The sequence below is a fragment of the Petromyzon marinus genome, chromosome 13, assembly GCF_048934315.1.
Source record: "Petromyzon marinus isolate PM22_M1 ecotype Great Lakes invasive population chromosome 13, UKy_Petmar_22M1.pri1.0, whole genome shotgun sequence".
Taxonomy (NCBI): Eukaryota; Metazoa; Chordata; class Hyperoartia; order Petromyzontiformes; family Petromyzontidae; genus Petromyzon; species Petromyzon marinus.
In genome coordinates this window covers 4,770,046-4,794,755 of record NC_133679.1, presented here as the reverse complement: position 1 = coordinate 4,794,755, position 24,710 = coordinate 4,770,046, and the positions used below count along the sequence as shown (strand labels likewise).

Genomic DNA, 24,710 nt, shown 5'->3' with positions numbered 1-24,710 from the left:
GTATTGAAACGACTGTACGCCCTATGGACCTAAAAACTAAATTTCCTTGTACAAGAATTTGGGTAACTGTGTAAGGGTTGACAGGTATGTTATGACATTTTACCATCACGATTATTACTTATACAGTCCACCACTCTCTCCAACAATGTGCTGGAGTACAGGTGTGCATCACCCACACCCTGAAGTATATGTTGTAGAAAGTTCATGTAAATGTCAACCTTTTGCTGTCTTCTCGATAAGTATTGTACATTAGTCAATTTGTTCTTCACTAAGTAACTTATTTTCAAAACAATTTTAAAGAAACCACGTGAGAGCCCAGTGAAGTACACTATCTTTTATTCGACATGTGGATGTAAACATGCTCGTCATGCTGTGGTAGCAGTGTTAAAGTAGGTGCACTCCACCACTCAGTGTTTATATTAACCATAGTTTATAAAGTACTGCATTAAACTCGACACACTGCCTTCGTGTTTATTAAACAGATGGCGGTATTTAACAGTTCTGCAGTGTCGTATTTGATCACTGTCATGTGTAGCAGCTGTGCCTTTCTGTGTCTGCATATATTGCAAAGTGCGTGTGTATGACATTCTGTTCGGTGGTATGCGCATGAGTCAGTTGCTACATGCGGCAGTATTGTTGGGCAATTAGCAACGCTGTTTGCCAGCCGATCCAATGAATTTCGCAATTAAAATTGACCAATCTCCGGAAGATTTTCCACGTCTTGATATGTTGAAAACATGCAGTGGGGACCTAAAACCGATAATGTAGTGACTTTATTTTGGGAACGGGCAACAACATGACTGCAGTTTTTCAATTGCTGCAAATGTAATTTCATTCACTTTGAATGGAGTGGTGGTGTCGATAACAGCCTGCTACACTATGAATCCGGCAACCTGAGTTTGATTTCTGGCCACGGATAACATCGGTGGACACCCTCCTTCACTGACCCGTACTGACCAGCGAGGTGAAGTATGGTCAAACAATCCCCATGACCCACTCGGCCCCTGACATGCGGCCTCTGACAATACGCAAATGTGAAAACACCCCGCTCCAACGTGCTGCTGTCAAACACCAATGGTTTCAAATGTGTGGCGGCCCTCACACTGATGATGTCTAATCGGAGAAAGTGGCCGCCCTCTGAAAAGTAGTGAAGAACACTGCAGTAGTGGATTAACAATGAGCTGTAAATGATTGAGAATACGTTTTTCCCCTTTTATCTGGCAGCAAAACAGGTGTTAAGTTGTTAAAACACCAAACTCAAACCTTTTTCAAGGATTCATGTCTGCATTAACCACAATACTTGTAAAAATGCAAGCAAAAAAACATACTCTGATAATAAAGGCATTGTCTTTGAAACTGATTGGTCCACACCAGAGACAGCTTTCTTTTGAGCCTCGTTTCAAACTGTGTTAGACCAGAGGACGCCAAATTATTATAACAGACGTGACTTAGTTTTCAGTTGTTAGATGACTGCCGGGGAGACCCTCATCCGGTTAGCACGGTTAGCTACGTACGGTGCAAAATAAGTTGACATACATCCATACAATAACGTGCTGAAACGTGAAAATACATACGAACTGCGCATAAACGGCTCCGGCGCAAGTGGCGGGGTCCCCCTGAAGGGTCTGCGTGTTTGACTGCAGCCTCTGGTCTCAAGCCCTTCTCGACGTCTTCTCGGACGCAGTCACAAAACTCCCTAAGTTACAGCCCACGCTCAATAGGTCCACTGTACCACAAGGGTCCCATTTTTTTTCAAGATGCTTTCTTTCCATCACCACCCCTGCTATATTTTCCAGACTCGCCTCCTTGCAGCTTGTGCATGTTGCTGACCTTTAGGATGGAAACTTGGACATTGTTGTTACCAAGTTATGCATTTAGTAATAAAAAAATGCAGCGAGGCAGGGTACATTGATGCATTATGCCAATATAACATTACAGGAAGCTAACGCTCTCGAATGTTGCCGAGGTTCATGCTGTAATTGCTCATGGTGATGGACACTGAAACACACTTTAATTATTTACAAACATATTCATCACGGTGATGAAGTTTTTTTTTATATATATTTTTTTGGATTTTCATTTTAGATTTGTAAAATATACCCACGTGACTGCTATCCGTTGCTTTTCAATATTGCTGTTCCGGTCTGTTGTTTTGCCAGAACATCCTGTTTCACAGGCAGCCCATTAGCTCCAGAACTGATGTCACAGTACTGCATTTATCACCGTTTAGTAGGTTGTCGTGCCACTGTAGCACTGCTGCAGCCTTCATTGTACCCTATAGGCCCACATAAGGGCTTGCTGCTCAACAGCTGTTCTGATGCACTGCAGATAGGCCACCAGCATGTGAGGCTGAGTGTTCATTATTAGCACTGTGTGTGTTTTTGGCAATATCTTATCACACATCAAGAGTCATCTTGTTGCCCGTTCTCAAAATTCTTCTCACTGAAACCAGACTGTAGTTGGTATGTTCTGCTATGTGATCAAAAAAGGATTGACATTCATTTGCAATGAGCTGATATACTTGTTTTTTGAACTTTGTACATGTACAACCCTTTTGTCAATCCACTGCTGGACCAGAGCTTCTCTAAACCATGTGGATCATCGAGGTTATCTGATCATACTTCACTGCGCTAGTCAATGTTGGTTGGTGAAGGCAGGGAGCATAGACATGGGTGTAATGAAGTGTGCAGAACATTTTGCTGTCTGCTGTCCACCACACATCTTCTCGTGTATAGCCGATAACACTTGTCATACTGGTGGCCGCCCATACAGGCACGACCCAGGCTCATTTCTGCTTAGCTTCTGATATCTGATGAAATCAGGTGTATTCTAGTTGTGATGCTCATTGGTTATAGAATATACCAGAACAAAAAGTGTAATTGAAAATATAGCTGTGTTTTTGACTCTCAAGGAGAATTAGAATCGTTGTTTAGACTGCCAAGTCTACTCCAGTTTTGGTACAGTATTGTGGTTTTACAGCCGATATCACAGACAAATATGTTTTGGACAGTACCAAAATAAACCTCTTCTTGACTCTAAATGGCTATTTAAACAGACACACCAAAGATTGCAGGATGTGGTCTGCAAAAAGCTTCTGCAGTCTCGCATCGCCAAAATAAGCACGTGTAATTTTTATCCATAGTTGCCGACATACACAAGTCCAATTACGTGAAGGAGTTGGCTCCTTGGTAAGTTATTTTCCCAAGTACAGAATGATCTGGTGGAGCAAGTTATTAGAAAACCGAAGGTTGTTATAAATGTCCCTGGCTGAACAGCCTGTCTTGGATTCGTGTGTGTGTTGTGAGTTGTCTTTGATGCATTTGTTCAATGCAATTGTTTGTCTGCCTCTGTCCAAATCACTCAGAAATGTGCCCGGGCTTTTCAGATATCAGAAGCAAAGCTTGGATAGTGCTTAAATAAGTGCCCACCATGCACAACAGGAAAACAATCCCTCACCTTGTACACAGGAGGTCGTGGGTTCGATCCCGACCCTGACGCCTGTATATTTGGAGGGTGCATGTTCTTCCGGTGGTCGCGTGGATTTTTTTTCGGGTCCTCCGGGTTTTCCCACCACATTTAAAATCAACACGCGTTTCTTTCTAAATATATACATTTCCACGTGATAAGCCACTTCATTGGGCTATCATTTGTGGCCAGGTCGCTTCTGAAAAAGCTATATAGATCAGTGGGCTTTACCTTGTGAATGAATGTTTGTTTTAGTACAGTTTAGTTTTTTTTGTGTAAAAAATAATTAATATAGGTTATGCGCCCACGGTACATCCCCTGCCTTGATCAACGCACACTGGCCAGCATGTTGATGAAAGATGGTCAAATAAACCTTATGACCCGCGCGGCATGGGGAGGCCCTCAACCAGCAATGTGCTGAATGCGGGCTGCGCGTGTGTATATTAATAATACATTTAAGGCATCCGCTACCTGTGAAATGGGTGTCTCTGCCAGCGTTGTGCCTGTGGAGTGCACCAATGCCTTGCCTCTCTTGTCTCCGTGCATATTGAATGTCATCTCATGCCTTACATTCAGAGCCATTGTTGTCAAGCTGAATGTTGCTACAATGTGGGTGTTATCCTGGTTATTTATTTAAGCATGTACAGTATCTATTATGTATTCATCTGTTTATACACTGACATCGAGCATTGAATCCTCGGCAGATGCGAAAGTTGTTTTTAAATACCCTAAAACGGCTCATTACCTTCGTGATTTTTATGCTTCAATTAAACCTCGGCAGAGCTTTAAGTAAAAAAAAGGTTATTTATAAGAGCTGGTAGAGTCCTTAGTTTGTTGAAGCACTTGAATAGGTGTATTGTGCTGTGAACCAGTATTAATCCCTTCTGCATCTCACATTGCGTTATCTCCTTTTGCAATTATCACTGTGTTCTGCATGTGAACGGCTTCATTTACATAACAAGCTTCTCTCCCAGTGGAGCTTCACCTTGATCATGTACAAAGTAAACACACTTGTATCAATATAATTTAGAAAACTGTCGCGGTGAGTGTTACCGGTCTCGGGGTTATTTGGTTAGAAAAACTATCCTTTACCCTCAATTACGTGCTGTTAGCTTACAGGCGAAAATTTAAGTGAGCCTACATAAAGTCGCGATTGTGAAATACAATCTTTAAAACATACTGTACTACTCATTATTTAGTGTGTATTGAAATTAAACACTTCCCCCCCCCCCCCCCCCCGTGCTAAGTATACAATCTGGCCAAGTGGCACAGTGACACATTTGATAGGTCGTGAATTTAATTTCTAGCCCTTCATCCCTCTGGGTGCCCTTAAATTGAGTACCATGTTGGTGGGTAGTCATGACAGGTTTTTTTAATGAAGATATTGGATTTTGCCATGGTAATGTGCAATTTATTGTACTGTCTCAGGGCTGCAATTGATATGAGCTTTGTTCCACACTAGTTCGAACATGGGAACATTTATTTATGCTGTGCTCGCTTTAAGGACAGTAACCCATGATGCTTGGTAATGATTATTGGAGCTGTGAAAACGGCCGTTGATGGTCTCGGTCAGTTACCAGTGACTGCGCAAAAACACATTGGCCATGAAATTGGTTCTGCACATAATTTTGCTGATTTCCATTTCTGAGAATTAAAATAATAGGACTTGACTGTAACACAAATGAACATTAGTCTCGGTGGGGGGAGGGGATGTGGGAAACTGTTGTTCCCCACCTTCTGCATCTGCACCAGAAGCCACTTGAGCTGTTCTCAGAGTTTGCTCTGTGGTGTCCACTTTCCTGGGTTATTTTCTAGCACCAAGAGTTTGCCTGAATTTATGCTTTTCCCCGACTGATAGTCGGGATAATTTTTTTTAATGTATATATATGTTGAACTTCTTCCGCACCATACGTAGCCAACCATGATAATCGGAGGTGCGGGGAAGGACAACAAACTAAACGCAAGGTAGTTTTAAAGAAATTTGTTTTTCATCTAGATTTAAAAGTGCACCGCTCCAGTGGTTTCCTCGTATCGGAAGCAAGAGCGTTCCTGACAGCAGCAGAAGCGCGTCCACCTGAAAGTGTGCGATACGATGACCGTCTTTGTTCGATGGCTAGCCAAGCGATGATCCGGGGATGACGGGAGTTCGCGTGATCATTTATTCTCCTTGACGAGGTCGGCATGGTATTGTCGTTCATTTGTGGGAAAGCACTTTTATGTGTAATGAGTGCGACCTCATAAAAATGTAGAAAAGGGAGGCTCATTGGCATGTTGCTGCTGTGTGTGCATGCGTACAGGTGGATGGAAGCGTGCCTCAATGAGGAGCTCCCCCCGACCACCGAACTGGAGGAGGGTCTCATGAATGGCGTCTTCCTCTCCAAGCTGGGGAACTTCTTCGCTCCGGAAGTCGTGTCGCTGAGGAAGATCTACGACAAAGAGCAGACGCGCTACAAGGCACCTATTCCACCGCACTGTCGTCTGCTTCAGAATATTTATTCAGAGCAGACTTGTTGCGTCACATCAAAACCTAACAGTGTATATATTGTGACATTGTAAAGTCCCCAAGCTGTCTCTTACTTAGCCTGAAGTAAAAAAGGATGCTTAACAACGTTTAGTTGAACCATGAGTCCAGAATTTTAATCTATTATGTGGTGATGCTATGTTGGCAGTGGTGCACAAGCACAGTTTAACAAAATTACGCTTTTCTCAATAACACCGCCTTAGACGAAAAAATATATATAACAGGCCACGTTTTGGACCACTGGCCCTCCTTCATAGCACAATGTATGAATGTACAGTAAAACCTTGGATTGCGAGTAACTTGGTCTGCGAGTGTTTTGCAAGACGAGCAACATTTTAAAATAAATATTAATTTGATGAACGAGCGAGGTCTTTCAATACGAGTAGTACGTATACGCTTTGTCCGCCGAGCGTCACGTGATCACAACTGATATACGAGTGCTTTGATATACGAGTGCTTTGGATTACAAACACGTTTCCGGAACGAATTAATCTCGCAATCTAAGGTTTTACTGTATGTTGAACTTCTTTTACACCGTATGTAGAAACAACCGTGGCCATCACAATTAAATGGCGAGGACAGAGAGATGCAGTAAATAAGTATTGGAGACTGCACTTTACACCATGGGGCCTGATGATAATTAAATGTAAAAAATGTTTTCAGATGACAATTTATTTGTTGGCATATGAGTAGTTACTTAATAATAGCTATTGAGTCACAGTTAAGTTATAATATGTTGCTTGGTGCATTGCATTGTGGGAATATAGGTTCCCTGTGAGAACAAGGCAAAATCAACCTAGAAATGCATTCCTGGGCTAAATTACCCTTTTTAAGAGTGTTCATAGGTCAACAAATACATAAACATTTACCCGACGAGACATTTGTGATGTACATAATGACAGTTGAGTAATTTACAAAGGGTTGATGAAATGCGTTGTGGAATGTCAACATTGGTTGTTTTGTGGATAGACTGGTCCCCGCCACGGGAATGTGGAGTTTCACCACCAGCTCTGGTTTACCAAGAACACCATCCTATGCTAATTTGCGTGTGGGGATACTTAAACATGTATTAATTTATATGTCAAATGTAGTTTTAGTACAACATTGAACAAGACTAACCTTACCACATTTTATTAAACTAAAGAGAACCTACCTTATTAACCTGTAGCGATCAAGCACTTGCAATAATCAGTTCAGGGGATGCTTGTTATGCATTTGAAAAGAAAATTGTTCATATTGAAAATTGTATTTGCCTAAGTATGTCACTTAAAACCCTTTTGGCTCTAGGCCAATGCCCGAGACACATTTTCTGCCGGAAATCTCCCCCCCTTGGCTGACTGTAATTGGAGGATACTTGTGATGGGCACAATGGTGTCATTGTAAAGCTCTGGGCACTGCTCATCTATTGGGATGAAACACACATTGCCATTTATCTGCAGGATGATATTTCAAAACAAACAATTTTGTACCCAAATTGGCTCAATCGCTGTGGGTGCTGCAGAATGTCCTGTGATTTGCCATCTTTAGGAAGAGGCACACCGATTGCTTGGAAGAAGGCACTCACAAATTTGGCAATAACATTGTCTGAACAGGAAAATTATAAAATAGATGTTTCAGGCAATGGCTCTTCTTCATATCATGTAAATAGGATATGTATCCTGAAGGCAGTGCTCTTCACAAACGTTGAGTTTTTTGTTATTTGTGCTTGTGTGCCACTTCCAACGCAGCATCGCCAAATAATGACCATAATACAAGACAATAACAGCCTGAGGATTGTGGCAGTGTGGAAAGCACTGGCTGCGGTTATCCTGTTTTTTTGCTAAATTAACCCACTTGGTTGCATATACAGAAGCCACAAGAGCTTAATTGTAATACTGCCTGTGCTTGCCTTATATTGCATGCAGGCCATGGGACTGCATTTTCGACACACTGACAACATCATCCACTGGCTCCGAGCCATGGAAGCCATCGGTCTGCCCAAGGTGAGCTACGGGCAAGTTCACCCTTGCCCCAACAAAACCCTGAGAGAGCCAATCCACTTGCTTGTGCAGCTGTCTGCTGTGGGTGTGTGTGACGGGCCGTGCCTCTGATGTGTTGTTCAGAGCACATGGAAGAGAGAGATGAGGCTGCATAATGTTTTTCATCCTGTGCTCAGCATTATTTAAACTAGAATATAAAAAAAAGCCACCATTCATGGGTAATTATTTTTTTTATTCATGGAATATAGTCACTCTTATTAATACCTTTAAATTGAAATTGTATTTTTGCCTTTGTGCAGATGCTAAAATGTGATGTAAGACCATTTAACATGTGTTTTCGACTTAGAGCGTTGAAGCTACACGGTAATAAAAAAGAAATCACTTCTCTGAACCGTTATGCCAGTATTGCTTCAGTAGAAAAATGTGTATATGGTCTTGCTGTAAGAGTTCAAAATAATCTGATTTAAATTGAAATCAAATTAGAAGCATTTTGTTATAATTAGGGGGATTATCTTTCCCCATGACCAAAACGCTATACTTGTGCCTTCAGCAATGTCTAAGGTTTTTTTTAGCTAACAATACTGTGCTTTTATGTGTGTACCATTCACTTTATCTTGTTGCACTACAGGATGCATACATATGCACATATTTAAGTGGTCTGCTTAGCCTACTTAGCATTCAACATTGTTATTCAGTGACTTTATAGCTTTTAATTTTCACAAGGATCTTCTAAATACAGTAATGGAAGCGGGAACTTCCTTAAAGAGGTTAAACATGTTAATATAGCTAAACCCAGATTCGGCAACATCGTGCACTGAATAGTGCCAATATATCATATCCACGTGTTTTTTGTGCATAACTTTTATCTTATGCGGAATAAAATTGTTGGCAAGTATCTTACCGCTGAACGCTTTGCTTCACCATTATACATTTTTGTGAATGTGTGTGTGTGTTTTTTTGTCTACCCAGATCTTCTACCCCGAGACGACAGACATATACGACCGGAAAAACATGCCACGGTCTATCTACTGCATCCATGCGCTCAGGTGAAGAAGGCTGGCACAAAAAATCCACACTTTGCAGAAGCATAAATCGACAGCATTCTTTGCATTCGTCTTTCCTGTTTTTTCCAAATGCACATTTGCATGACGTGGCTGCACGCGCCTGTAATCTAACACTTTGAAGGTGGTGGTGTATCGCACAGATATGGCTGTACGTATGTGGAATCTTAACTTAAGTGCAATGAAGTGTTATGTTAAAGGCAATAACATCGTGGAGGGTCGCTGACCTATCTATAGGTTTTTGAGTGTGATATCCTTGTTTGTGTGGCTTTTCTCTGGAAAAAGTTTGTTCTGCTTCTAAACAGAACTTTGGTAAAAAAAAAACTTCTTTATTGATATTCCTCTTTAAGCTGGCTCTTATGTTCTGTTTTCTAGCCTGTATTTGTTCAAGCTGGGCATTGCACCCCAGATACAAGACCTGTATGGGAAAGTAAATTTCACCGGTAAGTGAAACAATGCTGGCAATTGTGTCTCTTGAACCTGCGTGCTCGGCACCAAGTAAATTCCCAACTTGTTTGGTGTGTGTGGTGTGTCCACTGAACAATCTGATGCATGCACACAATTGCTGTGGTAAGATTTAAGGATGTACACGCACCACAGATGAGAAAATTCATACCCGTGCCCCAGTAACCCAAGGATGCCTTCTGTGCCAAATCCAGTCATTAATAAGTGGCCCCTTGAAAGTCATGGCCAATACCATTTGACGTGTATTCATAAGAGAATCATACGTGTTGAAATGGATACATATTTTTTAGAAGCAGATGAGAAGCCGTTGAGATGAAAAAGTGTCAGTCATGTGAGAGCCAGCCAGTAAGATGTATGTTAGAACTTCTTTCACACCATACGTAGCCAATCATGATAATCGGAGGTGTGGTACATGTGTACATTTTGAGCCCATTTATTAGTCCACTGTTGCATGAGGGCCTCCCTATATTTTTTACGTGCAGGTTGGTAAATGCCGGGAGCATCAACATGGAAGCTGCTACGTTGACCTGTAGAAATTTAGAACACCTGTTTTATATTATGTTTGTTACCCATCCAAGCACTATCCAGGCTCAATCCTGTGTTTGTCTTCAAATAGCTGATGAGATTGGGCACATTCAAGGCGATTTGGCGTTGTGATACAAGGAGGCAGAATATTAAACGTTGGTGCATATACAAATTAAACCCAAGCAAAAGAGTATAACGGTGTTCACAACAAACATACTTGCGTAACTGAACCGATGAACACTTCAAAATAATAGATTTCTGTAATGAGGGTCTTTGTATAAACAGATTGTTTTCTGAGAAATTGTGACTGCTCATAGATTTAGGATATTTACGTATCACGGAACACGTGCAGAGTTTCACTGCAAGGAATCCAAATAAGGTACTTTGTCGTGGGTCAACAGACATATTTACTTAAACCGTGAACCATTGTATTCACCAAATTGCTCATTGTGCGTCTTTGGCACATTTTTCTCCACGGGTGGGGGAGTAAACATGAAGAGGAATACAGTATTTCAATGATAAAAGTATCACATTGATGAAAACAATAGTGTGAATCTTCTTGGTTCTTTCGGTAAAGTCACGTAGAAGACAGCTCTGTCTTCCCGACAGTTCTGTTTCTTCACCTGATGAAGGCTACTTGTGTTGTCGCCGAAACGTCGTGATAATTTTATTTAATTATGTTTTATTTGTATTATTTTATTTCCATTCTACGTGACTTTACCGAAAGAACCAAGAAGATGAATCCCTGCAGTCACGAAAGCTTTAAACCGAAATAGTGTGAATGTTGGATGTAATATGCACCCCGTCTGATGTAATGGGTGAGGCCAAGTCACAGTGTTTCCCTGCTCAACAGTAAGCAAAGGAACAGTGCTGTGTTCTTCTTTGTGGTCCCGAGTTGTGGAAATTCCGCATTCCCGTGGCTGACGTCATTTCATAAGACAACCACGTGATACGTTGATAAATAATCGTATATTATTGTTACTAGCAGGAACCCGCGGAACTTGTGCGGTAAAAGGATGGCCAATTTGTTGTATGTTTAAACATCACACTCCCTCTACTACACCTCGCCAATGTCTCGTGGTTATTTGTCGTGTAGTTGGTGCTATTATATAATTCGGTGAATGCGTATAACCAATAATTTTAACGAGTGTGAGTTATACTCTTGAGCATTGGTATGAACAAAATACTTGTATGTGGTTACCCCGACCTGACCCCCTGTACAGTAGTGCAGAGGCTTTATTTAGTCTTGAGTGTCAAAGGGGATGATGTGTTGCTATGGGCGCCTATTGACAAAAAGCATTTGCAGGTGCAGCTAATAGTTTTTTTTCTGGATTTGATCTGCTCAATCCTGCTGTAACCGGGTTCAGCCCTGCCCCAGGATACACCGTGCCTTTCATGTTACCTCTGCCAAGTCATCACTGACTGTGTGCTGGGTGTCCTTGATCGGGTCTAATCCGAGCTAGGCTCTTTATTGCTTAGGTGTTAGGCAATTGAAATAAAACGTTAGTTATTCAATCCAAGCAAAACATAATTTTCCTATGCAATTTTATGTATGTAATGTGCTTGTACATAACATGTGTGTGTGTCGACAGCATAGCTACATCGATGCACATATAACTGATAACACTTTTTTTACAGCTGGCAAACGTTCATATTAAATATTGATACCTTCGCACAGAGCTTGGCTTGGGAGAGTGTTACGCTTTTGAGTTAATTCCTTTATTATGTGCTTGTTGTTTGTCATTCGTAACTCCAAAATATAAAAAAAGAATACTGTAATTAATACGAGCACTGGAAAATAGTTTTACCTGTTCACAAATGTACTGCGCTGTGGCAAAATGCCCATCGTGGCACACGCCCACAAAAGCGACAATCTGTAAGTCTGTAATGCCGGTGACATCACTGTTAGCTGCCCCACTTAGATGCGCGTCTGGAGTTGAGCCTGGTTCGACTCAAGGAAGGAATTACGTTAGACAGAGCCCCCCCCCCTCCCACATACTGGGTGGGGTGGGGGGGGCTTCCTGCCACAGCAAAAGCACTGGGTGTAATTTACCATTAATAGAATGACGGTTGCAAGGGCTGAGCAGTTAGCTTGGGACATTTTTTTTATTCGTTGTCAAATCGGATTGTTGAATTACTAACATATTCAGCAGTGGGGGGGGGGGGGGGGGCGTGAAAATACATTACGATTAAATTGTGCATGAGGACAACTTTATTTTTTTACTCCTGAGTTTATTTTTTTTTGCTTTAGTGCTCGTGAGCCTTTAAAACACATTTTCATACAATTTTAATGCAGCTGTTGAAGGCACATCCATTGTCCCATCTTGTTATGAAAAGATAACACAGTTGTGCTCACAGCTTCTTTTTCATCGGCATGTTTTAATAAATTAATTTATATTTTACTCCTACTGCTTACAATCATTTCTAACATTATTTATAATTTGTACAGTACTGTACTTTAGGAATACAGTACTTAGTGAATTCTTCATACACCACTTTGAGAACACTCTGAATGCACTTACTGCAACAACTTGACTTCTCTATGGAGACCTAAACTCCTAAATTGCCCGATTTCCCAATGCTGTACAGTATGTTTTTAGACTGGTATACAGTACGTGACATTGAAGCATCAACCCAGCCTTGGGTAGCGATGTTTAGAGCTTTGAGCTCAACAAGGACAACAGGATTGATAAAACATACAGCAATTGTCACGAGCATTTTTTATACACGGAATTTGTTGATAGTTCTTCCAATTAAAATTGTACATTGCCACATTATAGTTCTGCTCATTTGAACAAAAATTGGAATTCCCACTTGGGTCGTGTGATGAGATGAACACGCTTTCAGAATTCTCAGTCTGCAGGTTAATACATTACTAAGTAATCAGCCCTGGAAGATGACAAACCACTCCCAAGTGTCACTTCAAGAGGCTAGCCACCCAACACTAGATTGCACTTCTTCATACCTTTCAGGAAGAGTTTCCACTGCATGCCAGTAAACCAAAAAAAAACCTTAAATCCCCGCAGCTGAAATGCACAAAATATAAAGTAAACGACATTTTACGCGATTGGTATTTTTCATGCGCTTATTTGTGACTGGGCTGAGACCATATTCTTAGCTCTTTCGGTAAAGTCACGTTGAAGGGAAACAATAAAAGAATAAAATATATATAAAACAATAAAAAAATCTCACGACGTTTCGACCATAACACAAACGGTCGTCATCAGGTGTGTCGGTTTGACGACCGTCGTGAGAATTTTTATTGTTTATATATATTTTATTGTTTCCCTTCAACGTGACTTTACCGAAAGAGCTAAGAATATGAATTACTGCAGTCACGAAAGCTTTATATCAAAATTTGGGCTGAGACCGTCTACTCGCTACACTTGAAATCACGGTGTGAACGTGAGTGGCATTCAGAATTCGAACCCAACGTCTTGGGTCGTCGTCCCCCGTCCCCCCGAGTCACCCGGTCACCTGTTTTTTTTAAAATCTATAATGGACAGCCTGTTTATTTACTAACATTCGTGTATCGCATTGTAATTGGGTATGCAAGAATGACAGCTTTGACGTGGCTAGACAGGTGACATTTACACTCGCATGGTGGTTGCTGGATGTGCGTGCTTGTCTTCAAATGAGCACACACGCAGTTTCCACAATCTGGCAGCAGCTGATAATGTCATGTGACGCTTGCATAAGTTACCCAGCGTAGTTTGGCCAAAGCCAGTTTGGACCCGGAATTGTGAGGCATCACCCCTTCTTGCCGTTTTATTTTCTATGTAGTCTGTAGTCACATGTTACTGTGAGACTGGTCTAAAATTAATAATAAAATGTTTTCAAAGTAAGTATTCGAAAAGAGTGCCTTTATTATGCACAAGTTATAGCCTTACAAATCCCATCCCACAACAAATTTCTGTTTTAATACCCTTAAAATTCGTTTTCATATGTTCGTTTTTCAGCTGTTGTTGCTGTGTTCTTAGTGTGAAGCTTGCTATTGTAAGAATCAGTATTTACATCGCACTGTTCTAAAGTATTCTTGAAAGGGTATATCTCTGCCATTATTTGAAAGACTTTGTATTCGGATGATGACTGATCATATCGTCCTCATTGCCATGATCAATCCACTGTTGGATGAAGACCCCTCACTGTCCCATGAATGAATGAACAATTAATCCAGCACCTGGACACAATCTCATCGCTCCATCTCTACGGTGGACATCCTCTTGGATGTATTTTCCTTCTTTGACTGTCACTCAACATTTAGTCTCCCTCACTGGCTCTCATCACTTCTAAGCGATATGTCCTGCACAAGCCCACTTGATCAGATATCGCATCATAAAAACTCGCCACATTGGTCTGAGTGCCTCAAAACAAACGTGTATATAATCGGCGGACATTTCAAGCAATGGCCCAAATTTCAATTGAGCATTTATATGTTTAACACATCCAGCTCAGAAATCCTCTCTTATCAAGACGCTCGTACATCGGGCTAAAACAGTGTCAGATGGTGAAAGTCTAGTGTGAGAGATCAAACACGTTTAAGACGCACTATGACAGAATGGCTACAATAATGCTCAAATTAACAGAGCACTGAATGCCAAATCACGATCGCAAAGCAATACTGCTGAAAGCGATCAGATTGTTAAAACAATAAAAATTCCATATATCTCAGGAGTAACTGACAAATTAGCCCGTGTTTTGCAAAAGCAAAACATTACAGTAAGATTTGGTACAGTACACAAAATTCAAAAACTAGTATCTTGCACTAAAGACGCATTACCTAAATTATCAACAGAAGGTGTATATCGGATTAATTGTTTATTGGACAGACGTAACATCAGCGTAAGACTAAAAGTACATCAAAGAAATATTAAATTATCTCAAACACAACTGTCGGCAGTGGCAGAACATGCTTGTCAACAAGGACACTCAATTGATTTTGATAAAGTTGAAGTGTTGTGTAAAACTAATTATTACTGGCAAAGACTAATTATAGAATCCATTGAAATTGAGAGAAATAAAAATAACTTTAATCGCTCTGACAGCTACAGGCTTAGTGCGGCCTGGAAGCGTAGTATTAAATAATACACATTACAATTCCTTATAGGGGAAACACATACTAATTAACGGATTACTAACATAGCATATAATCACTAACACATTACAACTAATTACTAATCTACAACTCATTACTAATCATAACCATTGACTGATTACTAATCGATTACATAATTACAATACTCCCCCCCCCTCCACCTCAAATCACTGCACCTGAAATGAGTTAAATGATGACGTCACCCTGCTGCTCTATTTAAGACCGAGAGCAAGCGAGGGCTTTACCATTCTGGCGAATTGCCCGATGATGCTGGATGTAATTACCAGCGAAACGTCGTACTCAAACTGTAAATGTTGTGGATTCACTCTTCAACACACCGGTGGGCTAAAGTAGTGAATTATTTGTCTTTTGTCAACGTGACACTTTTTTTGCTGATTGGCCGTGTCGGGTGGTGGAGGATTATGACACATTTATAAATAACGCGCTCTAACCCAAAAACCTTTATTATGAAGAGCATTTATATGATGTGTGTACACGCACGTGTGTGTAATTTCAGAGCTCTGTGCTCATGGCCATGACCATTGTGTTCACAGAGGAGGAGATCAACAACATGCGCAAGGAGCTGGAAAAGTACGGCATTCAAATGCCGGCATTCAGCAAGATTGGCGGAATCCTGGCCAACGAGCTGTCTGTGGACGAGGCTGCACGTACGTATCTCCCTCCGCTGGCACAGTTTTCTTACACGGACTGTTCCTCATGCATTTCAGAAGTCTTTGCAATTGTATTTTGTGAAATGTTGAGTTTTCTTAGTCAGAGTGTTCGTTTGTCAGTTATGTTTCTTTTTTAATGTTGGGCAGCCATACATTTAATCCTTTCAGTTTTTATTTCTTTTCAGTCAGTGGTTATGGAAATCAGTGCTTTTACAGTGACTCACCCTCTAAATACTGCCAAATGCCAACGTGCACATTATCAGTCTGGCAATCCAGACTATTTTTTGGAGCCCTCCGTTGTGTTAGGGTGATTACTACGAGATTAATATCTTATATATGCAAGGAGGCGAATGCATGCAAGCACTTCCAAAGATACACATTATCAGCGTGTAACAAATGAGCAATGGCGCTCTCTGTGGTTAATGGGACATTGCATGTGCGTTAATTGCGCTGCACGTATCCATTTAATTTCAAATGAAAAAACATGTTTTTGTGGATAATCTCCCCATCCATATTTTCAGCAGTGTGGTAGGCTCTGTATTATTAGTTTATGGATTCTATAGTATCTTTTTAACGTGAGTTGTGCTTGGATAGATGGACACAATCTTTCCTAAGCATAGTAATACATAGCTTACCAGTTCCCTTAAAATTGTCAACTGATGCATTTGTAAAATCCAAATGAGAATAGAAATACAGAAAAAGCTATGAATTTGTGCCATGCTTTAAAATGAAAAAAAAAAACCCGTGTACATACACAATATGCCCACGCAATTATTCTGATTGAACGAAAATGTATCACGTGTTAGTTCATCATCATGGGACCTCCTTTGCCAGTACCAAAATATGAGAATAGGTTTTCCCCTTATTTCTGGCAACAAAGCAGGTGTTGAAATGTTCAAACACCGAACTGAAACCTTTTACAAGGAATCATGTCTTCATTAACCACAATACTTGTGGTCAGAATGAAAACAAAAAACATACTCTGATAATATATGCATTGTCCTTGAAACTGATTGTACCACACCAGAGACACCTTTCTTTTGAGCCTCGTCTCAAACGGTGTTAGACCAGGGGACGCCACAAGGCGTACAGCACAAAGACAATGCCACTATCAGAGTAATGAGAGCTCGGGGTGAGCAGCTACATCATGGGGCCTCCTTTGCCTTAGACCAGAGGGATGCCTTTTGAGACTAGGCTCAAAAGAAAGCTGTCTGGTGTGGACCAATCAGTTTCAAAGACAATGCATATATTATCGGAGGTTTTTTTTGCATTTTGACCACAAGAATTGTGGTTCATGCAGACATGATTCCTTGTAAAATGTTTCAGTTTGGTGTTTTAACATCTCAACACCTGTTTTGTTGCCAGAAAAAAAGGGAAAACCTATTCTCGTGTTCGTTCATCGGTAATCTTTTAAATATATTGAATATCAGACTTTTTGATGTTAGACACTTGCTTGAGCTCAGTTTAAAACACTCGTCCCCACAACACAGTTGCTGGAATATAATACACGAAGAAACATTTGCTCAGCGCATGTGTTCATACACGGACACGCACAAACGGTGCTTCTGGTGTCCACTTGCAGTGCACGCGGCAGTGATTGCCATTAACGAGGCGATCGATCATGGCGTGGCCAAGGAGACCATGGTGGCGCTGCGCAACCCCAATGCCATGCTGGTTAACCTGAACGAGCCGCTGGCACCAGTCTACCAGGAGACGCTGTTGCACGCCAAGCAGGACAAGGCCACCAACGCCCGCAATAAGGTGATGCGCTCTTCTTGCCCCCTTTTCGTCTCTTCCTGTTACCCGTGAGGGTTTAAGCCATCAGTGCTGCCAACCTGCACGGTTAGCCCACTTGTGTGTAGCCTCTGTTCAATGAGAGTGGAACTTCGATGGCTTCCCCTACACTTAGGAAAAATGTTCTGCGACCTAACACACTTTATGGTGTCAAAAAAATGTTGTGGTTTGAAAAACTTTTTTAAAAGTGAAAATGTTTTGACAACGTACATGATGTCACATTGTTGATATAAGAATCGCTTAGTAATAACGGAGACGCAATAGCGGTTCACATCCAGTGTTAATGAGGAAAGGAAATGAGAGGTAATGGAGAGTGGGGGAAAGAAGGAAAGGGAAGGAGTGAGAGAGTAACAATATTGTATCCTGTAACCTGTTAACCTGTTGCTGACGTTCAGTGCCACTATGTAGGAAAATAAACGCTGTTCTGATTTATCAAGTAATATTTTAAGTTGGCAGTGGCCCTTTCCAGTTCTTGTATTGTTTAGCTTTAACAAATGACTTGGCATGGATTGAGAACCAAGGCCTTGTCCACGTTATTCAGTGTGAGGCAGCAACAGCTTCTGCATGCAATGCGTGTGACATCACTTACTGTATTTCCCTGAATCTCTCATGCAACCAATGCTGCCTTCAACATTACTCGAGAGCCAATCACAAATGGAGGATGGTCAGGTTGTCTTAGGCTAAATACTGGTACAGTTGGTACAGACAAATGGGGTTTACACAACTAAATCAACATTTTAATATGCTGTATGTAACAGGGATGGTCATATCGGAAGCTTGAGAGCCGCATGTGGCTCCTGTGCATTTCAAATGTAGCTCAATAGGGATGTGGCCATTTTTTTACTTTTCAACATAAATGTAGTGGTAGATGCCCACAGCATGCTGAAAAAACGAATGTGTAGTGTACGTATGTTTGCGCCGTACATAGCCAACTGTGCTAATTGGAGGTGCGGGGGAAGGACAACAAACTAAATTAAACGCAGTTCTAAAGAAATGCATTTTCAATATAGAATGAGTTTTCAATGTAGATGATCAAGTTTGAGTTTACATTTTTAGTGTCACTATGCTACACATGACATTTTTATGAAATTTTTTAAATGGTACAGTAATTATTTATGACCATGATAGGGTAGGCATTTGTATAGGAATTTATAGCTGTCGTTTTGGCAGAGAGGTACTCGTATGACCAGGTTTCTTGCATGCTTGCAAACTGCTTTTGACACAACCCATCCGGTACGATGTGTGCAGTTGAACGCAACTCTCACGCACCTGCTATGCCATGCAGGACCATATAAATATAGGTGATGTCACATGCATGTTGCATGCACTGAATTTCTGTATAGCACTGCTTTATGGTAAAAATGCCTTGAGGGAAAATTAAACGGTTTTGTGGCTTGTAGTTTTGGTTTCAGCAGGCCAACGTCCAGGCCACAAATGAGCATATACGACAAATTATATTCCGCGAGTGTAGACTGTAATTCCAACTCGGCTATAAGATAATTGGTATTTTGGCTAATCAGACCACCTAATTGGTCAATCAAAATACTGCACTTATGAATCCGCTACTTAACTTATTAATGATGCTATTAATAATTGGTTTGCAGTCTATGTCGGATTCCTCCAGCAAAGAGAGGGATGTATACGAGGAACTGCTGACTCAAGCTGAAATCCAGGGCAACATCAACAAAGTCAACAGTGAGTAGATAACTTCAAGGTTTACGCACGGGATGTGTAGCAAATCCTTCATCTAACAAACAAGATGCCGTATATAGACATGGTAAGGGCCTGCTTGGGTATAAAAAAACAAGTGTACAAACATTGAAACGTATCCAAGTGAACTGACAAGGATCGGAATCAGAATATCGAGTTATACTGGAGGAATCCGATGAGCTACGAGCGCTTTTTCACAGATGTCCAGTCGGGGCACAGGGTCAGAACGTTACAGCAGAACGTGCCGGTGAAATGGCTCCATTGGACATAGCACGTGGTTAGATTATACAAGCACCAACGCGCCTAATACATGCTGGCCCTGTGCGCCGTGGTGAAGAAAATTTCAGTGGATTATTCCATCTTGAGTTAAACAGAACCAAGCTAATGTTTTACAGCTGCGGCGTCGTGTTACAATGCCATGCTAGACTGTGAACGGAAAGGTCGGTCGGTCAGAAATCTGGTCCGTGCTGGTCTGGCTGCAGGCAGCTGCTGTGGCACTGGCGAAGTGGTGTGTCTGCACAGGCATACGCGCACACCTGTGGTGCATTGTTTACTGCCGCGATGTGCCCGATAGGTGTGTGTTTTTGTAATAAGCTCACGTGGGAAGCACTCTACAAAACTCTTTGAGTGAAACGAATTACTGCGGGTAAGCAAAAGTTTACGCATTCTCTAAGGCGAGCAATAGGTGCTCTATCCATCGCACAGATTAACGATGCTTTTACATCTTGGGAGACGAATGATAATTTAATTTAATTGTTAATATTGTCCCATTTCTTGGTTGACAGAGTTCTCACTTTGTATTGTGACCGTCTTGTGTTGGGTTTCTGGTGGGGTTCGCGTTGACCTTGGTGGTGGCGTTTGCCTGTTAATACAGGCAGCCATTTCTCCATTAACGTTCATCGCTAAAGTTAGTTGACTTTAACTTGCGGGATAAATTTTCATCTGTAAAGATACAATTTACTTTCAAAATCTCGCACGTTTCCATTGTCATCTGCTTACAAGTTATTGGGACAGGTGGTTAAATATGCATTCATCGTGATTGCTTGTCGTGTGTGTTGTCAAAGTTAATGTGCACCTTGTTGTTCTGCCTAAGCAGAAGGACTTATAATTAGATTACCCTCACTTTCACTGGTGCTGCTGTGCGACTGTTGCGCCATCGTGTACGTGGCCGATTCGAGCACCCACATGCGAGTGTGCGCAGTTTTCCGCTACAACGCAATGGACTTATTAAGTTACTTTGTTACACATTTATTGCGTGCATCTCATCCGAGGGAGCAGCGGCGGCGTCGTGAGACAAGTCACTGTTGTTGACGACCACCCCCCCCCGCTCCCCGTGCCCTTCTGCACGTACGCACGCGCGCGCGACTCTTCAGTGCAAGCCGCTTTGGAGCAGGTGGACGAAGCCTTGGAGAAGCGAGACGAGGAAGCCATGATCCTGGCGCTCAAACTGCAGGCACTGGCCCTCACTGGGGTCCAGTCCCAGAACTCGCCCTGGTACCTGGAGCAGCTGAGCAGTGATCGTCAGCTGAAAGGGCAGGTGCGTGCCGGTTTTTTCCGTGCACTTTCGCCAGCGCGTCGTGTTCAACCGTTCGATTGCAGTTGTTTTGGTGGCGGCAGCAGCAGCACTTCCTGTTGTTGCTGAAATGTTTTGTTTCTTGCGTGGGAGTTGGACAAACAGATTCTGCATCAAAGTGACTATTAGATTGTTGTCCTTTCCCGCAAATCCGATAAGCACGGTAAGCTACGTACAGTGCGAAAGAAGTTCAACATGCATACAAATTACTTATCCTTTTTACCCAGGTCTGATTGATGCCTTTTTCCAAATGTATTTGGATCTAAAAGGATTTGCCCCTTTAATTGCTTTAAATGTCGTGTTTAACCAAAACGCCGAATGTTGTAACCGTGCATGTTCCAAGTGAACGTAAAAATTACGTGTTAAGGTTGGTTGTACAAACAGAACTAAATTATTGCTGCATCATATTTGCAATAGCAGCTGTGTTAAAAACTGTGTTTTAATTCGTAATTATATTTGCCACCTGATTGTTTGGTGACTTTCATTTCTGGCTAATAGTGAAGTGCTTGTTTGCAGGAGTCGGGTTCTTTCGAACCCCTGAGCAAGGATGAGCTGCAATCTGGAGTCAAAATTGCCAATGAGGAGTCCTCGCGCCACAAGCAAAGTGAGTCCCTCTCCGAACCTCCTGTTCCACTTTGCATTGGAATAGCACAAGCGTGTAATCGATTATCTGTATCTATTATGTTTTATGTGGCGAGCCTTTGACGCTTCACGTGGCCTCAGACTGCATACTTCAGGCCTTGCTATTAGCGCCGTGGTGACGTCACTACCTCTTAGTGGCTAATGGATGTTGTGGTTGGTCTTGACTTTTTATTCCTTCCCGTTGTTAGAGAGACCTGTGTTTCCCCCCCCCCCCCCCCCCCGTGCATGTGTGCAAGTGCATTTAGACATGATGGGTAGGCGTGACCTGGCAGTGCACACTACATCCAGTGTTTGCTGCCAAGAATTGCTCATTAGTCATTTGCATCGGTGTTTATCTGTACCACACATTCTAGTGCAGTATGTAAAAAACACACAGACAGCTGTCTGAAAATTTTTAATATCCTCCAAACCTCCTCGTTTGCTCTTAGCAAGTTTACCAAGAATCCTTTAGAATGGGAAAAAAAAGTACTAAGACCCCAGAGATCCAATCCCAGCCATGGATACCATTGGTGGGAAAGTGGTGTCTGCTCCTGTTCTGGACCTCCACGAGGTTGACTGCAGCTTGATTGCGAACCTTGTGTGGCATGTAAAGCATGAGCAGTGCGGGGAAGGCAAGAGCCAACTGCGTGTGGTCCTGACCCCACACCTTCCCGTCATGTACTGAACCTTAACAGTTGGTCACTTGTATTGTTGCTCTGGAGACCGGGAGATCGATATTCGGTCGCCACGTCGATTGCATTCATGGTGAATTGTCACTTAACAGAGGGGGCCACGTGAAGGCTGCCATCATCCACTCCCATCTCGGCGATACACATCACTGCTCCTGATGGGGTTATCTGGCTTGACGACGTGAATGTGAAATTGTAGTTGTTGCTCTGCATCTGCATTGGCCTTATGAATGAAGAACAAGTTGCTTGCTTAACAGTGCTTGCCCCAACGATCTATAAAGCTTAACAGGGAGTGGGGATCTTCGTGTTTGTGTGTTTATGTGCTGCACTCTGCAGAGCTAAAGGCCATATCTCACTGCAACGAGGTGATCCGACGAGGCGTGGCGGCCGACACCGTCGTCGCGCTCATGCAGTCGGAGGCACAGCTGCCCGACGTGCATCCCTTTGCCGCCGACCTCTACCAGAGCGAGCTGGCCGCGCTGCAGACACAGAGCCCCTCTGTGAGCAGGACACACGCACCGCCACAGCACGGCCATCCCCGGATGGCCGTGCAGGACACGCACCTTGAAGTACAGCGATCCCTAGATGGTGGTGAAGAAAAGCGCCACGGTGGCTACAAGTTAACTACCAAGCCTGGTATACAGGAGGTTGTGGGTTCAATCCCGACCCTGACGCCTGTATATTTGGAGCTTGCGGTGTCTCTCCCCGTGGTCGCGTGGATTTTTCCTCGGGTCCTCCGGTTTTGCCTTACATATTTAGGGACATGCGCTTGAGTATTTGTCTGCTGTATATGTCTACATGAAGCCACTTCATTGAGCTATCATTTGTGGCCAGGTCCCTTCTGAAAAAGAGCTATTTATTGGGCCTTACCTGGTAAAATAAAAAAAATAGTTTAGTTAAAAAATAGTTGAATAGATTAAGTTTCGCCAGTCAGGTGACAGCCTGATAATTCAAAACGTTGTACTCGAATTGTAAATGTGAATATACTCTCCAGTACACCAGTGTACTGTAAATAGTAACGAATTTGCATGTTTTGTTTACGTGGTGAACCTTACGAATTGGCTGTCAGGTGGTGGCGGGTTTAGCGACATTTATATTCACACGATCGAACCCAAAATCCTCTGATGGATTATAGGTATATTCATGTTATAGACAGACAGAGATTGCCATAGAGGAAAAGAGGACATTCTTGAGCTTCTACTCAAAGGGGGGCAGAGACCGGGGGACACGGACGGATGAGGGATGAGGGTTCTTGAAAGTTCAGTCGTCTTAAAGTTCAAGGGAGCCGATTGTGGCTAAATATTTAATTACAAATTTCCCTCCACACAGTTTGTATTCTTAGGGCAAATGAGGAGCAACGATGCATATCAGTGCCCCCTATTGTACCTCTTGCCTGATCGTGGGGAATAAAGGGATTGATCGAGTGAGATTGCAGTTCGAGCAATGTGTATGCAACACGTGATACCACATGAAAACTGCAGAATCCTGAAGCTCAAGTTGCCGCTTTTGTTGAGCAAGAATGTTCTTCAAAAAGCGAGGGCTTTTATGTAATCTGCATTGATGGTGACTGATTAGTTTCACACTATTCAGACTGCCGTATGACAGTAAACCCTTGTGCGTTTGTGTCAGGACAGTTTGTGCTTTTGTCATTGTTTCGCCTACATGTGTGAATAATTGCCAAATAATGTTTTCCATCGCGTAAAACTGGAGAAAAATGTTCCAGACCCGTATAACCTGACACTCCATGGTGTTCTTCGGGCGCTTACATGCAGGTGAACAAATTAAAATACAGAAAATGTTTAGTGGAAAGTATACTGATATAATATGTAACTGAGAATTAACCAATTCACTTGTGTAATTGTGCACATCTTGCCAACAGAGTAATTGATACCAGTGCTGTCACTTGCATGTGCGTAGTGTTTTAAAAGATGTCATAAATGTACAGGAGTAGCTCTGGGAGGTAACACTTTATCAGGAAACTGCACTAGCACTGCTTGACTACTGGGTTAAAAACTAAGAAGCCACTCATGATTGTATTCATACTCGGTTCTCGAGTGTAATGAGTTGGTCTTAACCCAGTCAACAATAACTACAACCCACTATATTAGTCTGTTGACGAACAAAACATCTTCAGAGTGATTGGCATGCAACAGATAACCTGTGTAGCGAGTGAGAAGGCGTTCTCCCTAGTATATATTAGGCAGTTGATGGGACCTGAGAAGTTTAGACCTTTATCTAACATGGGGATAGGCTGTTGATTTTGTAAGAGTTTTGAATTGATTATATCCTTCTGTGACATGACGCTGATAGCTCAATTTGAAAATGTACATGGCAAGTCCTTTTGTGAGTGCACTGCTCAGTGAGGGTATCCTTCATGCCTCGTGGGTCATGTGGTTATTTATTTTTTCAAACTTCATATAACTTGTCAGCGCGGGTTGGTTGAAGGTGGGTAGCATAGACGTTTGAAGCATAGAATTACAAAACAAAGCACGACACTCTGCTGCCCACTGCATATCCCCGCACGCATCCCTATGACAATTG

General features: G+C 42.1%; 1 protein-coding gene across 2 annotated transcripts in view; it reads left to right on the top strand.

The window, feature by feature from the left end:
• IQGAP1 (IQ motif containing GTPase activating protein 1) overlaps positions 1 to 24,710 on the top strand; it is an 81,413-nt gene that overhangs the window by 22,176 nt on the left and 34,527 nt on the right. Inside the window, exons 3-12 of one of the 2 annotated variants that reach the window (XM_032953186.2) lie at positions 5,763 to 5,919; positions 7,891 to 7,968; positions 8,935 to 9,011; positions 9,402 to 9,469; positions 15,666 to 15,779; positions 17,365 to 17,543; positions 19,181 to 19,271; positions 20,660 to 20,823; positions 21,376 to 21,463; positions 22,506 to 22,669. In XM_032953186.2, coding sequence (XP_032809077.2) covers positions 5,763 to 5,919; positions 7,891 to 7,968; positions 8,935 to 9,011; positions 9,402 to 9,469; positions 15,666 to 15,779; positions 17,365 to 17,543; positions 19,181 to 19,271; positions 20,660 to 20,823; positions 21,376 to 21,463; positions 22,506 to 22,669 — 1,180 coding nt within the window. The other variant, XM_076066806.1, reaches the window with a different exon arrangement.